Source organism: Anser cygnoides, chromosome 1 (assembly GCF_040182565.1).
Source record: "Anser cygnoides isolate HZ-2024a breed goose chromosome 1, Taihu_goose_T2T_genome, whole genome shotgun sequence".
NCBI lineage: Eukaryota > Metazoa > Chordata > Aves > Anseriformes > Anatidae > Anser > Anser cygnoides.
In genome coordinates this window covers 198,185,170-198,202,839 of record NC_089873.1, presented here as the reverse complement: position 1 = coordinate 198,202,839, position 17,670 = coordinate 198,185,170, and the positions used below count along the sequence as shown (strand labels likewise).

The following is a 17,670-nucleotide window of genomic DNA, read 5'->3' as shown; positions in this document are numbered from 1 at the left end:
AAGAGCTGTGCAATTTTATTTTTATTTATATTCAGGTTACAAAGGGATAAGAGGAGAAACAGAAGAAAAGAGGATGTAGGGAATAAGCTAAATTTTTAAAATGAAAGATTTTCATAAGACATTAATTTTTGAAATTTTCCCCAACCACTTCAGCTTCATTATAAAGCATAACCTCTTTGAATTTATTTGGGCCCCTTTTGTACGCAGATGTTTCTTCTGGAGAGTATCTAATATTTCAACAAATACAGGACTCCTTTGCTGGTGTGTATGCTGCAAGTGGGAGAGGAGAGAGGAGTTAAATGCTCACTCTGCAGACACTTTCAAGTCTAAGATCTGATTTCCTTCAATTTAACACATGTAACTAGTATGTATTTATTAATCGTCATTAAATTAGCCATGCTCTTTAATAATTCAGATGGATTTTTTGTCATGATATTGAACTCTAGTATTCAGTTTCTCAAGACCATTATATATTACTACTACAACCGCAGATTTATTTTATAGAATTCTTATCAGCTGCTGTTTTGTGTCAAGCAGCCTGTTTTCTGTACTGCTGGGTCATAAACAGAAGGCAATCACATTTTACTTTATCCATTTTAACATTTTTCATTTCTACATTTCTTTGTTTATCTTCTAAACTTTATTGTGTTGCTTTTCTTGGAGGTTATTTTCATTCATATTTACATTGTTTGTAGATAGTAATGGCTGGAGGTATATATTTTGTTATGTAATCTTATTTTAAAATACATTGTTTTAAATGTAAATTTGTGTATAGTATTTTTTTAAAGGGTAAACATATTACAAAGTCTGTGTTAAAGACTTAAAGACACTTGTAAATGTTAGCATCACATGCTTTTCCTATTGTAATTTGAGTTCATAAAATACTATTGGATATGATAGTAGTAAGAAAAGATATAGTTTAATCTTCTTTGGGTCAAATATTTGATATATTTTACCTGTCTCTGCACTTCAACTATCTAAAAAGAAAATTAAATCTAGCATTCTTTTGAAAGTTACAATAAAATAAACAGTTTTGCAAAAATGAGAGTATCTGACTTTATATATTTACTTATACACATACATGTATATGGAACATGACTCTTTTCAGCAATCCATTTTCTTCAAGAGTTATTTTGTGTGTCTTGAAAACATAAAATGGAATAAATGTAAGCGTTTATAGGAATTTCATTTCAGCAATTCAGAATGCTTGAAAGGCGTAGAATATTCCTCTGAGAACAAAGCTGCTTTCTACATGCAGATGACGTTATATTATGTGGCGTAAATAATTTTTAAGGCTGCCAATAAAATGTATTTGACATTTCATTGCCACTATGTGTTATCAGAAGCAGCTTTCTCACTGGGTAGTGGCAGGTTTGTAGCCTCTGACTTACTGCTGCTTGGGGTGATTGATAATGTGCATCTGTTGCTCGGGCTCAACTCAGCAGGACAGCTTGAGCATCGGCTATCAAAACGTCTTCAACAGTTAATATGGTTTGTCAAAGACTGATGCATTTAGTAGAAGGTGATTATAAAAAAAAATGCAATTTCTGTTCCACATACAAACAGAAGTAATTGAGCAGGTTTTTCTAGGTGGTGTTTAAAGTTCTGCTTCAGGTATTGGTGACATGACAGTACCCACGAATCGTGCATTTGTGACCAAAATAGATTAGCATATAAACATTAAAGCTTACTTACTGTAAAATAACAACAATTCTGGGAGCTTAAGTATAATGATATTTTCTCTTTAAATATTTATAAGGCAACAAAGATATTTCAAGCTTACTGCAAATTCACAAATGTGGAATTTGAAACAGATGGAATGAATATTTAGCTTTTCCCTCTAGAGACATCACAAGAAATGAATGCAGAGAGTGAACAAGATACTTAAAAGGAAATAACATTAGAAAGAAGTATTAAATGAACACGTAGATAGTATACTTTATCCTAGATACGCTAAACACCATTTTTTCCATCTTTAAAGTATCTTTTAATAGATGGAAATTTTGCAGCCAACTTAATTGTCTTTTGCCTGCAAAGATAAGTTCAGACAAGACTGTTGAGATGTATGTGAAACTTTTTGCCATAACTTCATGGTACAGTTATTCTCATCTGAGAGTCTTTGTTTCCTTCCCTTTGTGTCTTGTCTTTCACTGAACAATGTCTAAAATCATAGTCCAGTCTTGTGGTCATTAATTATCATCTGTTGTGGCTACTGTTCATGAGGAGATAAACAACTCATTAAGAAAAGTAACCATAAAAGGTTTGAAGTCACCAACTACTAACTGTATAGTTCCATTAAATATTTTTTCTGCTATGAATTTTACCTGTGCTTGCGAGAAGAGTAGAATGTATATCGGGCATGTCTCCAGACAGTGCGGGATGGCCCCCTGCCCTGCTTCTCTGCTTCATGCCTCGAAAGGAACAGCCATGGCTGGTGACCCACTGTGCCAGCGACGGCGTAGAGGTGTGCCTGTTACCGACAGAAAACCTGAGCAGCAGAAGCGGCGTGCTGTAACAGGACTCCATGGTACAGGACAGAATGCTTATTTCCGAGACTGAACGTCATTACGTCTTAAAGAGACGAGATCTGCACTGGCAAGTTTGGGTTTTACAATGCACGATGGCATGGATCAGACAGGTGGTTTCGAATGTACCAACTGCAGCACTCCACATGTGTATCTGTTGGTACTACCTGTAATAACTATGCTAGAAATTAATTAAACAAAATGAAATCAAGATGTATAAAAACAGAATTTCATTCTGTGCCTAAGATTAAGCCATATGCTTTATTACTTAATATGTTTTAATAAAGTTTAACTAGTGTGGTCTCCATTTAGCCCCTCTTTAGAGAATTCTGTTAAAATGAACTTTTTTTCATTTAATTTCTGAAGGAAGTTGTTAACCTATTTCATTATCTATAATAATTTATTCTTGGTCATTTTGGGGTTATGACTACACTTGTAGTTCAGCTGTTTAGTTAGGTATTAGATGTGTCATGTACCTTTGTGAGTGTAACTTTGGACTAAGCATTACTTCACAGTAACCTTTAGTGAGTCCTGTAACGTCTGTGGTGTTCATACTGGCTCTGCTGAATCTGACTGCTTTCTGCTGAATGAGCAGTGACCTTATGTGTAGTCCCAGATTTCCTTGGGAAATAAAACTTTAAATGGGTTTGCAGAATCCCCTGAGTAAGAACTGACTTCAGGCCCAGTGGCCCAGACTACTTTTTTTTTTTTTAACTTTTTTTTTAAACTTTGATCTCTTAATACCAGTCCTTAGAGTTCGTATTTCTCTGTTACTACTTGGCACCAAAGAAGGTTAACCAGTGTTGGTACAGAGTGAACTCAAAGTTCAGGGTTTCAGGGTCATGCACAAGGCTTGTCTTCTAGGAGGAAGCAAGGGGCTTCTGCTCCACGATCCCTGAATGCGAAGAGGACATTGGTGCCTCCTTTCACACTGAGAGAATCGAGTTACTGGTTGTGCTACACACTGAGATCTTTGAGTAGGTGAAGTACCATAAATGTTGTAGTTTGCCATAGAGACGGAGATACCACAAAAAAGGCAAATGCTTGAGAATGGTTGGGCTTTATCAGATACTCGCTATATTGCACCTGACATCTGAGAGGGCAGTTGTTGTCTTCACCTTGGTTACGAGCTTGTGGAAAGATCTCAAAAAGCACATGCCCAACTTGGAGACTGTTGAGTGTAAAATCAATGAAATGTGATTTTCTGTGAACACGTTATTAACGTACTGTTCTAACAAAAAAAAATCTTAGTTCTTTTTAATTACATGCTGTGCTTAAAAAGAAAAAAAAAATGGTTTGATGGAATATTTTTGAAAGGATGTGTACTCAATCATTTCTGCCAATGAGCTCATAATATTGGTTCATTGCAAACTTCAGTGTTTTCTTCCTTGCCTGATATTTGAGAGAGATGTCTTACTATTTGGTATTCTCCCCAGTTTATGGGATAAAGTCACATCTGGTTAATGATCGCAAGCATAGTTGCAGTACTCTATGCAAGGTTTGCTTGTTTTTAAGCCGTGCTTAGCAATTTTAGCATGAATGGGACTGCTCGTTCATTTATTTATTTATTTTTATTTTTCCCCTCCAAATGCAGTCCTGGGAGGATTCCTTGAATTGGCTTCCCTTGATGAAGTCTTTGGCTTTTTGTTCGATTAGAACAGAAAATGGTACAACTATAGTCCTGATGCTTATCTTGCTCAGAAGAATGATGAAATGTTTCTTTTCCTTCTCAGCCTAGGAATTTCTTTTCCTTCTGTTAGTCCTGGTCTCAATTACAGCTGATGTAATATTCTCTACCTGACTTGCCCTGTAGCTTATGTGGACTGGAGACTGGCAGAGGAGAGAGCAGAGTTAAAATTAATACCACCTTGGTAGGCTGTTAATTCTGTGAAGGCAACAGAGAATAATGTTTAGAATAACATTATTCTATTATGAATAACACTTAACAGTTTCTGTCTGGAAGCAGAGAATAACATTATTCACAAAAACAAGTAGGAAAAAAACCCTATGAAATATGCAGATTTTTAAAGAGCAGTATTGTTACCCTAACGTGTGTGAAAGATGTATTGTCTTGCAGAGTCCACAATAATATAAATTTCGGTAATAGCTTGCTTGAACTGAAGGGGTTAACAGAATGGAGCATCTGAGTTAAAAAATAGCTTTTTACATCTCTGTTTTTCCTTCTCTTTCTGTTACAACAACACAGACCTCCTAGAATTTTCTTTTTCTTTTCTTTCTTTGTAAATTCCTGCAGCGTCACGATGGTTAAGCGAGGACAGTCACAGGAAGGGCAGCAGGGCAAACCGAATGCTTGGCTAATTGCTGTGGGATTTGACTATACCAGGGAAATAAACTCTGTAGAGTTGGAGGTCTCCTGCTTGCATGGAATTTGCAGTGTCCTACAGGGGAACAGAGGGGAAAAATTAAGGCTTGCTGGTTGCAGGAGTGGCTAGCCAGTACCTCCAACAAAGTAGTCCTGCGTAGGTGGGGATAAAGTAAATCTGACTATTGAGGCAGAAAGCTCTGATGGTGTTAGGATTACTTTCTTGTGGAGTCTCCTTTGGAAGCTTTTGCATGCCAGAGACATTTGAAGCTTTGCAGGAGAATATGGCTTGCTCAGGGTATGAGATTTTAAAGATTCCATCAAAAATATTCTCAGCTGTTTCAGATCCTAAGGTCTTGCCAAAAATCACCTTTTCAAGATCAAGTTTATTTCTTCATAAATGAAGTTGTGTGCTCTTTAGTAGCACTTGCCTCCATCTCAGCAGCACTCTAAACTGTAGTGCGCCAACAGTTTCTCTTCAGATGAACATTAAAGGATGTCTCTAACCAGATGAAGAGGACGTTTGGGATCTCCTCCTGGCTCATAGAAAAGCGGACATCTGTATATGTCTCTAGCTTTGTCAGTTTGCCTGGAAATAGAAAGAGGCATTCATGGAAATGGAACAGGAGTTGATATCCTAGCATGATAATACCACAGCATCATTAGAGGACATGGAGATAAAAAGCCAGAGCATTCTTTGTGGAGTACATTTATATCTGAAATATGGAGACTTCTAACAAAACCCCCCAATTTACTTCACCTCTCCTCAAAAAAAAAAAAAAAAGAGAATCTGATAGCAAATACTTTGAAAGATAAAGCTTTTGGATTTAGTTTATGCATCTAAAATTAGATGTTGGGGGTAAAAATGTATCAGAAAGCCTTTATTTACCAAGCCCCTTACCAAGCAATTGCAAAGTCAGGATACATAAAAATAGAAATAATGATTGCAATGTTAACTTTAAATTATTATTCCTATATACCACATCCTTTTCTTCTATACATGCATCTTATATCCATATGTAGTTTGTAAAATAACAGTGTTTAGGTTTAAAAAACTGATGGTAGAATGTGAGTCAGGGTTATTCACGAGGACTGACTTTATCCAAAGGGGGCTGTTTTTCTTGTGTTTGCTCTATAATCAGAAGAGAAAAGCTCCTTGAGGAGACCTAAAGTCTGAAGTTCAGTTCCTGCTCCACATTGTTCTTTGGAGGAGTGTTTCTTCCTCTAATCTTCCAAGAGGACTCCATAAGGAGACTCGTGTTTACATGCTAAAGGCAGCCTTTGTACATGTTCTCGTGTGTTATTTCTTGACTATTTCAAGAAATAGTTATTTCAAGTATGACACCATATTCATATTTTTTAAACAGTGAATTATCATAAATTATAGGATGATTTGTTTCCTGTAAATATCAACATAGCTTATACAATATAAAAATAAAAAAGTAGTGTTCACTTGAAAAAACTTTGAGAAAAATAATTTGTTCAGCCCTCTATAACTACCCCCAGCCTTGACTGGTGTGGGATTTGTGAGCGTTCTCTTGGGGCAATGTGCTAAGGCCTTTTGATGTAGCACTAGCCTTTTGCTAAGAAGCTGAACGTTGCACTACACATTGTACATAGACGTGTCCAACCTATGTTATTACTGGTCCATAGTTAAGACTTTGTGATCTTCTGAGCTTGAGTTAACATCTGTGTTTCAGCTCCACTTGAAATAATTGGCATTGGTAGTGATATTAAAAAATATATAAAATAAATCACAAGCTTGAATATTGTTTGATATCATCTTTTTTGTACATGTGGGAGAGGTTCTGATAAACTTCAAATATATTCTTTGTTCTGTAATTATGTGATTTGACTGTGTACAGTTACTGGTACAAAGCTGTTAAAATATTTCTCCTACTTAGGTCAAATATATGTGTTCACTGAAACACACATTAGTAAGTTTATGTAATATTTATACTTTTAATATTTTTAAATAAGAACTGAGGATTTAACTACATGACTAGTGTTTCACAATGACATATTTATATTCTTTGTAGCATGTAAACCTGGTATATAAGTAAGGTACATAAATGCCTGATTGTCTGTATTTGGTTTCTGTTGTTGCATTTGAAGTTGTATTGATTAGGAGCTGTTGATACATGCCACAGACTGAAAGAAGTGTTTTGTTGTGTTTTGTTTTCCTGACAGATCATGGCATTAGGATTTAGTAGGATTTGGGGAAAGGATTCAAAATTATATCATTTCTTTTTTGTCTATGTATTTCTACATTAGTAATGCGTTACTGTGAATGTATTAGCTATGAGATTTGTTGCCTTGTTTGAATGAATTTAATTGCTGTTTTCTAAAAGTCTTACACCAACATGAAGCAAATCAGTATTTGTCAGCATTCGGAAACCGTGAGTCATTCAGCACTTCAGGGAACTGAGTTTTATTTCCAATATGCAAGCATGATAATTCTGTGTTGCAGTGAAAGTACTTGTAGCAGTAGTATTTTTTTCCACATATACAGAATATCCAACAGCTGTTTTCATAGTTAAAACTTTTTACTATAATTCAGATGAGCTTTATTTAATTCCTTATTCTGTTGCTGGGGAATTGCCTCACTTGCTGTTGTTGCTGTCTTTTCTGTCAGTTGGGAATCCTGTTAGTTACCTCTCTCTGTGAGCTGCCTAAAGGCTTTAACCCTACAAATACACATACACACCTTAAGAGGTACTGTGTTTTTGTTGTTGGTGGTTTTTTTTTGTTTTACTGCAATTCACCATTTGTAGATTGCCACGTGAAGCTCAGAGCTTGAAAAACTCTTCAGGGCTTAAGATTTCTTTGTCCATATTGTTAGTATTTAATAATGAATAAGCAGCTGCATCAATGTTTAGTTAAATTTAGTTAAATTTTAGTTCAATTTCTGCCTATATCCACTGGTCCTAAATAAAATAAGATGAAGGAGAATAGTGGAGGTGCAAACTGCTTATCATACACTGTCCCAAATTTGGGCTAGAGTTGATTCTGTTCTGTTGAAAAAGCTGAACATCAGCCCTGGTCCTACAGCTTTTCTCACCTGCATGCATATTCCTTCAGTTGGATGCATTATGGCAAAAATACATTCATATATAGCTGAAATGGTTTATGTTGCAAATAGGGAAGTTGCTGTCTCTTGACTGACATGCTTTATATTTGAAGAGTAGCTGTGTGCAGGTGAACAGCAACACGCAGCAGGAGGACAAAGGAAAATTAAAAACAGATTCCCACTTGATATAAGGGGGGAAAAGATCCCACCAGGAGTGCAGTTTCAGCACTGGATGAAGGCTGCCCTCTGAGGCTGGCTGGTCTCTGTCGTTGGAGGTTTTCAGGACAAACCCCCGGACAGTGTGGTTCACCTTTGGTACAGACTGTGGCTTGAGAAGTGATTAATCTCGAGAACCACCTGAGGTGGCTTCAAACTGGAATTACTATGTCTTTCTATGAAAGATGGAAAACAGGAGTAAAAAAAGTCAATTTTATTCACAGCAATAAAACAAAACAAAAAAATAAAATTCAGTTCAAAGAATTCTGTATTTCATAAACAGAAAACAGAGGCATGATGTGTTCTGCTATAAAGCTTTTTATCAGAGTTTATTTTGAATTCCTTGCATAAAATATTCACACTCAAGAAAGCATGTATCCCAAATACAAGTTGATATAGTGCTTATATGCTAACGTTATGTAAATCATATGAATTTATATTTAGGCAAATACATAAAGACAGGATATAAATTCAAAATTAGCCAGGAATTCAAGTTATATATATGCAATTTATATAATACAGTGTGTCATAGAAAACTTATTCCAGAAATTAACATGGGCTTAAATTTAGGAAAATCTAGGAACAGAAATGTTCAGGTAGCTTTACAAATAACTTTTATTTTTCCCTTTCTAACATGGTTTAATAATCATGACTCTTATAAGGATATGTTAGTTGATGTTGTGGGTTTTTTTCTTCATTCTACCGATGATTGATTTTTTTCTGAAAAAGAACAGTTTTAAAATGTTAGCCAACAGTGTCCCCAGGTATAGATGTGGACTTTCTCTCTGATATGTGAAAACCACAGTTTATTCTCACCATTGGTGCTTTAATTCATTTTTACAGCAAACTTCTGGAAGGAAAGGTGATGGGTTGGAAAGGTGAAAAAACATGAGTGAGAAAAGACAACTTAAGGTGATTCACCATGTTGGCTCAAGGGGTGTCAGAGCACAGAGTGGTATTGCAGTTATCTAAACTGAGGGCTTACATTGTCAAAGCTGGCTGAGAAAAAATGCTCATTTTTTATGTGGTTCTTTTTCAAGTAGCTTTTGCAAATTCAGTGTGATTTTGGTGGTACTTATATTAATGGTACTTTTAGCAATAATGCTAAATAGAGGGATTTATACATATCAAAGTTAGAAAGTTGTTTTAAGTTCTTTATAAAAATCTGTTTCTTTTTACTAGATCTACCTAATATAAATTTCTCAGTTTTCAAAGTAACATTTTCTATTGTATCTTCCTTACTACATGTCTAGCATCTTAATTTAGAAGACTGTTGAACTGACACTGAGTTAGAATTGCGTGGTTCTTTTTTTTTCCCTTCCTTTCTTTTTTTTTCTGGAGGAATATGGGTACTTTTCCAAATGAGAGAAACTATCCCATTATTTGATTGAATGCCATGTGTTAGCCATGCAGGGAGATGGAACAGTGCACCATTCAATAGCTGAATTGGATCAAAAGAGTGTGACTTCCTTACAGGTGTGACTAATCTGAATAAGCTCTTAAGAAAAAAAGATCTGTATTTTAAGCACAGCGTGGATTTCTGAAGTTGCTATTTACAGAAACCATTATAGACTTTTTGACATGGTTTGCTTGTTCCAAGTGTCTGTGATTTCAGCCTGCTGCAATAACTGAGTAAGAAGGGGATTATCGTCTTGGCAGGAAGAAAGTTACTATATTAGAGCCACACAGGGAAAATTCCAGATTATCTGAAGCAATTGGATTGCAATTAAAATGGTTGTGGGAAGATTAGGTTCCTAATTCTGGGGGGCTGGGCTTAGCCAATTTTTAACCGTTAGTTAACTTTAAATAAAAGTAATTGCAGTGAAGAGAATCAGTGATGAAAAGAAATGAATAAATAAATGCATAAGGCAAAACAATTCTTCTTTCTATGTATTTTTTAGTTTCCAAAAGCTAGGCAGGAGCTGGTGGCAGTCAACAGTGCGCTTTGGAGCAGGCTGTGTCCTGTGATCTGGGCTGTCAAGAGGCAGCTGCTGGCATCTCTGGTACTTTGCTGCCATGTTCGTTCCAGAGCAACAACCCATCACTTGACTAGCTCATACTTGTGCCAGGAGGTGATGTGCCACATCAGGGCTCTGGTCAGCAGAAACTTCCAGCCCAGGGATGTTCTGTCGATGTGGCCCAGCAGCTATCTTCAGAGGCACAAACTCGGACTTGATGAAGTGTGTGACAGCTTTTAATTAGTCTTGTGATCCCCACTGGCTGCTCCCAGCTGGCTCTAGCTGGTGAGAAATCCAGCAAAGCCGCTTCCTTCCAGCTTATTCCTCGCAATGCCATGTGCTGCCTATGAACACCTTCTTCCACAGTGCTTGAGGAGGGACTCTTTCTCCAAAAGATTTCATTCAGAGTTGAGTGAGGCTGGTAGTAATCATGTTTCAATCACTTTAAGGCTATCAAGAGGACACTACATGTCTTGAGGTCTCCTGGTGGGGCATGGAGGCTATCTGTATGTGATAGCTTTGAGTAAACTGAAGGAGTATTCAGCTGCACATGGAGTTAGTTTGGACTGACGATGACTAGCCACAAGACTGGCAGTGACTGTTGACATCAAGAGTAATAATTCAATAACATGAATGTCTCTTTTAATTGAACACTGAGGTGTTCAGTATATTGTTGGTGTATATAAAAATGACTCTAAAAGTGAAAAAAAAATTACTTTTGTACATGAAAAAAAGAAAACATGCATCCACACTTCTGTCCCAGTGACTCCAACAAGCCTTCATGATTTCTGTACAAGCCAAAAGCCATGTACATGCTCTGTAAGCTCTCAAAGCTTCCAGCTGCTTCCAGATATACACACTGCAATTCTGCCTGATGGCGTACAAGTCATTTAGCATTTTTGCACCCCTGTTAATTTTTATCTGCCTTATTTGTACAGTAACCCTTGGGATAGGAATTATCTTTAGTTAGGTATATGCATGCACTTTGCCTTGTAGAAAATGTTGAATCTCAGATAAATTGCTAGATATTGGCTGTAAGTCTATATATGTGGGGGAAATGCCAGCTTGGAGAATAGTACAGCTTTACAGTCTGTTCCAGTCAAACTAATGGAATATGTTGAATACAGCAGAAGCTCACTGAAACCATCCAGCACTCTGCTCCTCTACTTTCCCAGTGCCTGATTTTTAATTATTACCATAAAAAATTGGTTCCTTTTCATCACTGCATCATCAAACATGCCACTGTGCTGCCTTGGACTTTGTTACATCAGGATGTCAGAGAGAGACTTGACTTTTACTAAAACTCTGCCCTACTGAGATAAGTGGTGATTCTGTGGTCTTTCAAATGGTAATGTTAGGTTTGGGAGGAAAGAAAATGTGTTTGTGTTTTAATGGTTTTGTTCTGTATGTTTATTGTTACAGCCCTTTGGGAAGTTTTTGTGCTCTAATGACAATGTAACTTATCAATTATTGGAAGAATTACAAGAGCTTTATTTATTCACATTTGGCTTAGGTACATGTTATCTTTGCCCAGACCTCCAAACGTGCCAAAGCCCAAACGTGGAATGTGATGAGTATGGCATAAAGGCTGGACTGGTGAGGAGCTGTTCATGCGGAAAGCCTAAAGTTTTGCCTGTACTTAGTACAATCGAATATTGTAATGTGCTTTATTGTGCTTTATTTCTGATGTGTTGGCAGTTTTCAGGAAAGATGCATGAAATCTGTGAGGCATTTTTGGGGAGGTGTGGTTCTTTGTCTATGAAGCTGGAGCAAAAAAGAGAACTATTTTTCCTGAAAGGTAGAAAAAATGCATTTAGAAAAGATAATGTTGATGATAATTATGCATATAAATATTTGTTATCTTGACCACAATAGTAAAAGAGTAGAAAATCATTTAATGAAAGAAAAAGAAGGTGAATATACCCTTTGCAGACAGGGCCCAATGCAATAACTTAAATGTGTTGTAGGCACAAAGCCTGGGTTTTATGAAAAAAATATATTATATATTATTAAAATATTATATTATATGATGTTTCTTCTGATTTTTCTCCAGTAAAATCAGTTCAGTTGGTTTTTCTGTCTGTCCTTAAAAGGCACATGGTTAAGTCAAGCTACATTTTATGGTGAGGGACACAATGGCATGACTGACATTTGTATTCTGCTGCCTGTGCGTGTCCAGCCCAAATGACGAGGGACCAGTGAAGGTGGTTGGGGGTGTGAGCAACCTCCAGAGGTGGATTCCAGGCCTGGATTTACACGAAATAAACAAAGACCATGAGGGGAACACTGTGATTCATTAGGAATCCTCAGTCAATTTAAAGTGATAAAAATAGCTGTCAGACATCTTCAGTTCATTTTAAAAAAATAGTAAAGTGAAGGAATCCAATCTAGAATATTTTTTAAACTGTCTACTTTTCTTTTTAGTGTTCCCTCTGCTCCCGTACTCTCCTCTGCTCAGTGTAACTAGGCATATAATCCAAAGACATAGCTAAAAGATTCAGCTGTCAAAGCTTCAGATTTTGTAAACATACGCTTTTTAGGCAGTGCTGTCATTACTACTATGTTTGTCTTCTGTGCTCTGCCAAAACATTTTCTTGGAAGTTTTCATTTTCTATTCTGATTTTAGACAAGATACAAGAAGTGGAAGTACAATACCAGAAAACCCTTCTATGTCTTGCAATTAAACTTATCACATCATTCATTACAATTGCTTTAGTTGCTCATGGACATGTTGCATGACTGGTGAACATGTGTGTAGTATGTTTTATCTAAAGAAGCCAGAATTATTTTAGTCATACCCATATGCTGTTAGTAGGATGTTATGGACATGAATCTTTCCATCCTATACATTGTCAGAGTTACAGTGGCTCCAATTTCTGAAAATACTTGCTATTGAAAAGATATGCTTTGTGTTAACTTTGCAGATCCAAAATGCGAATGATGTGCTCATAGCACCCCTGGAGAAGTTCCGTAAAGAGCAAATTGGAGCAGCAAAAGTAAGTGGCTATGGAAACAATTCTTTTTCATTTCCTCTTTCTTTATCAGTGTGTTTTGAAACCTGGACTAAAAACAGGCAGATATATTCAAATATATTTGATGCCATCGTCATTAACATATTAATGAATTGAATGGAATTCTTTGCTTCAGAGAAGGAGATAAGCTAGATATGGAGTTTAAAGACTGAGCATATGCATAGGGTACAGGTCTTTCTGTGTATTGTGAGTATGTGAATCTTGCACATTCTCACCATGTGGAATTGTGTTTATTTTTTGATGTCTGCATTCAGGTTTCTTTCCACCTTGGGTTATCACAGAACCATACAGAGGGTTCAAACAGTTATCATGGGTGCAGTGGCCCTGAAGTTGCTGTTGTGTAAAGACCAAGAGAAGTCGGTATGCCACAGGCATGCTCTTTCCATCTGACTTCCCTCTCCACTTCACACAGCTGATGCAGTGTGGTGATGGTTATCTTTATGTTGCCCAGAGATTTTCCCATGGAGGACGGGCTGCAGTTGGTGATTCGAGCCAGTTCTTTGGTGTTAGCCAAACAGTGCTGGCTGCCTCTATCATGGTTCAGTAGTCAGGAAAGCAGATGTTATTGGGAAAAAAAGATGTTAAAATGAACTTCATCTAGAAGAGCTATTTTCAGTCTGATCCTGTATTTTTAAGTGGTTATCAGTCACTACTTTGATCCCACAGATGCTTAAAGGCTGTGGTAGTCAGATATATGGTTAATAACCTTTCCTCCTGTTACACAAATATGCTAGTTCTGAAGCATTTTGCATCTTGTACTAGCACTCATAAAATTTTCTGGGAAACTTTCCATCTGTAAGGTTAGGCGGGTACAAAAAATCTTTGATGTTGTAGCTGAGGTTGCACTTGTGCTGTACTCAAACAACCTCAGAAGGAGAACAGAGATGTTGGAAAGAGAGACTGCAGGCTTACGCTTTTTTTACCACTGTTGTGAATGTGCAGAAAACAGATGAGACTGTTTCCGCTCAGGAACTAAATAAACATTTGAGAAGAATTTTTACAGTGAACTTGAGGTCAGCTTTCTCTGAAATGGATGCTTTCTTACTTCTTGCTTGATATGTTTTTGTGTACAACTGCATTCTTTTCTTGTCCCACCCTGCTGCTGTTAGATGCAGGGGTGGAAGTTTGTTTACTGTGTTGCTGCACAAATCAAAATGTAATCCCAGCACAAAACTATTTGCAGTTTTCAGTGGGTTTTAGTTGCATTGTTCAGCTCTTTGAGCTGCCACTTCATTTTGTATTCCTATAGCTTAAGGGATATCGTTCTTGTCTGCCGAGAACGCTGTTTGAAAGCCTAACCTGCTGTGCTATTGATTGTCCTGGGACATCAGACAGAAGATCCATTGGTGGATCATACAGGGTTCTGTGCAGAAGTATATAAGACACTGCTGTCCCCTCTGACAAGCCTTGTCCCTTGTGATATCTCTCAGTAGATGTCAGAATATTTTAATGATCTAATTGAAGATTACTCATTTGATTTTTCAATCAGCAATTGTTCAACATTAATTCCAGAGTACTGCAGGACAGACTGAATCCTCTCCATTCAGTATATCACAAGGGCTAGTTTCCCCTCCAGAGAAAATATGGGCATTTACCCATCTTATATTATTTGGGGAAACGGTGATCATTTTGACTTGTCTGTAGTAACACTACAGTGTACTGAATGAGTACAGGAGAGAACCTGGATCTACTACATTTCTTCCCATGCCTAATGCATTTTATTATGCAACGTTATGTGTGCTTTGGGCAGTGTAGGATATTGGCTTGACACATCAAGACCACATGGAGAGCTCTCAGTTCATTGTTTTATAAAGTGTCAAATAAACTCGTATTTTCTTTTGCCGCTCGTGGAGTTCAACTGTCAAGTTCAAAAACAAGAGATTTAGACCACCCGCATGACCTAGACTGTGGAACAGTTTCATACATTCCCTCTGAATTGATTTTTATCAGCAGAAACAAATTCAATTGGCCTTTTAATAAATAAAATCAACACAAAGAAGTGGGTGATTAATTACATTTAATACTGTTTTTCTAGTAATTAAGAAATAGCAACATGCAATCTAGAAGTAACAAGATCACTTTGAAATATAGCAGAAATTTGGCTTTTCTGAAACTCCTTGTTAGTGAAGGGCATGGTCAGAGCACTTACCTCTGTGCCTGTTCACTTGGTTAAACCCTTGAGAATTTATGAACTCGTGTAGATATTGGATGAGTTTAGACTGCTAGTTATTTATCTGCAGTTAATGAAGGCTTGTGCAGAGATTTGGCTCTTTGAACTCCTCTGGGGTGATCTGAATTGATAACAAAACAGGAAACAGACGCTTTCTTGTTATTTGGATTCCTGCAGCAAGTTTCACAGGACACTGGGAATGTCACTTTTTATTAGAGATCTTCTCTAAACATGTCAGCTGTGTGGACCATGTATCAGCTGTTACTTTCTGCTCTGAAATATCATGTTTGAGCTGGATTTTCTCTAGTATTAACTTAAAACAGGGTAGAACTGTATAGTGAAACATGAATACACTATTATTTCTCTGTCATCACTCTCTCCGCCAAAACCCCAAACATTTCACTGTACCTGGTCCTCTCCAGACCGAGGCTGAGATGGTGTGAACCATGCAGGATAGCTGCTAGTTATGCCATATTAGATCTTTCTAGAGCACAAAATTTACAAGTAATTTACATCACATGGGTTGACATTTGAAGAGATTAGGAATAGAAATGTGAGATTAACTGTATAACTTTTGCATTGGTGATTTCAGCAGTAGTTAGAGATGCAAGCAGTTGGTCTTTGTGATCAGCTCTCCATTGTGAGAGCATATTTTCTAAGCAGTGGTGAGTATTGCATTATTTGTCTTCTAACTGGACTTTGAAATTTTTCGTTTCTCTACTCCATTAAGCTGTGTTTCCAAACTTTTTCCAGGGAAAAAATATTTGCTAGCTTTGTTACTAATATGTGTAATAGGAAATGATATTGTGTGCCACTGTAAGAGAGCTTGCTGGACTTTTTTTTTCTTTCTAAAATATTAGGTAAAATTCATCTGGAAACAAAAAATCCTCCACCACTGCTGCACCACACATATGCACCCAAAAAAAAAAAGGAAAAAGAATATAAAATAATATTTTTCACTAAGACGATCACCATGTTGTTTTTATAATAAGTAATTTAGAGAGATTTTTACTACCGTAAATGTCACTTTTAATACAGAGAATGAGAATGTTATATTCCATCTTCAAATCTACATGAAATTTAGGCACAAAATATGATTACAGAAATCAAAGAGAATATGGAGGATAAAATATATCCTGTTGACATTACAAAGCTATACTTCAAATACAAGGACAGCATAAACCCAGAGTGCAAAGTTCAAGTGTTTTAGAATGTCACAAGAATAACATTAAAGACCAATTATTCATATGCACTTCAAAACCTGAAGGTACCCAACAAATCTGAGAAATGCTCTCCGTTAAACGCTAGTGTTTGTAATCAAATTAACAATATACAAATCTGCATCACTTGCTCTTCTCGATTTATACTACTTGCTCCTCTGTTTTTATTGCACATATTTCAGTTCTTCCTTTTCTGTACACACTTAGTTTAAGTAAAGCTGAGTCGTCTCCAGAGACTACACAAACGTGGCTTTGCATTGGATAGCCCGTTGATTTACTCCATCTGAGCTTAAAAAAAAAAAAAAAAAAAAAAAAAAGACCTCTGCAATTATTGTACAAATCCTAGCAAAAGCATGGTGAGCTAACTGGGAAAAGATTCCAGGCACGAAGCACTTGGCCTTTTTTGGTAAATGTGGTCTGCGAGTCCCCAGCTGGTAGCGGTGGTGAGGTCACTGTGTGATGTGCTGTGTGCAGTAAAGCCAAACTTCCACGGCTCTCTGCAGCCATCCAGCACTGCGTTTAGCAATATTTGTTCCAGTGTTCATTGACCTTTAGAGTAACTTAGGCGAGATCAAAGAAAACAGAAGCAATTTAGTTTTTAAGACTTAAAAGAAGAGTTTTGTTTCCGCCTTACAATTCCCTCTGTTTGTTTCATAAAGCTATTTATTTTGGCCTGGAGGGTTATTTTTTTATTATTATTTACTTTCATTCCTTCATTCATTCAAAGCTGTGAATCCCTTTCTACTTGGGAAACAAGTCCATGTTCACTGCTGGATTAATTTCTCACATTTATGTTCACATCTGTGCTTGCATGATGGTCCGGAAGCTGAGGATCATAAAGCAAAAAATGCATTACTTTTTTTAAGTCTGTCAGAAAGCTGTCAAAGCAGAGTTCTCGATAGGTATCCAGGATCACTAAGGTATGCCAGAATGCCCGTTTTGTGAACTGTTTTCCTTGGTATCTAATCAAATTATAGGAATTATTGGAAATCCTAGTATTTCTTCAACTGAGAGAAATGAGTGACCTTGCTCCAGTAGGTAAGGTAGAATGTGTTTGATTACAAGCCACATCTGCTGCTCAAGTTTTGGCACTTGTGTCCACTGGTTTTGGAGTATTTTAGTGTCAGTCTGAAGTACAGAGGGGAGGGGGTTGGGG

At 36.9% G+C, this 17,670-nt stretch overlaps 1 protein-coding gene across 1 annotated transcript in view; it reads left to right on the top strand.

Moving 5' to 3' along the window:
- The window catches only part of ARHGAP42 (Rho GTPase activating protein 42), a 169,774-nt gene that overhangs the window by 79,102 nt on the left and 73,002 nt on the right, over positions 1-17,670 (top strand). Inside the window, exon 4 of the mRNA XM_013178134.3 lies at positions 13,017-13,088. Coding sequence (XP_013033588.1) covers positions 13,017-13,088 — 72 coding nt within the window. The remainder of the gene's footprint in view (positions 1-13,016; positions 13,089-17,670) is intronic.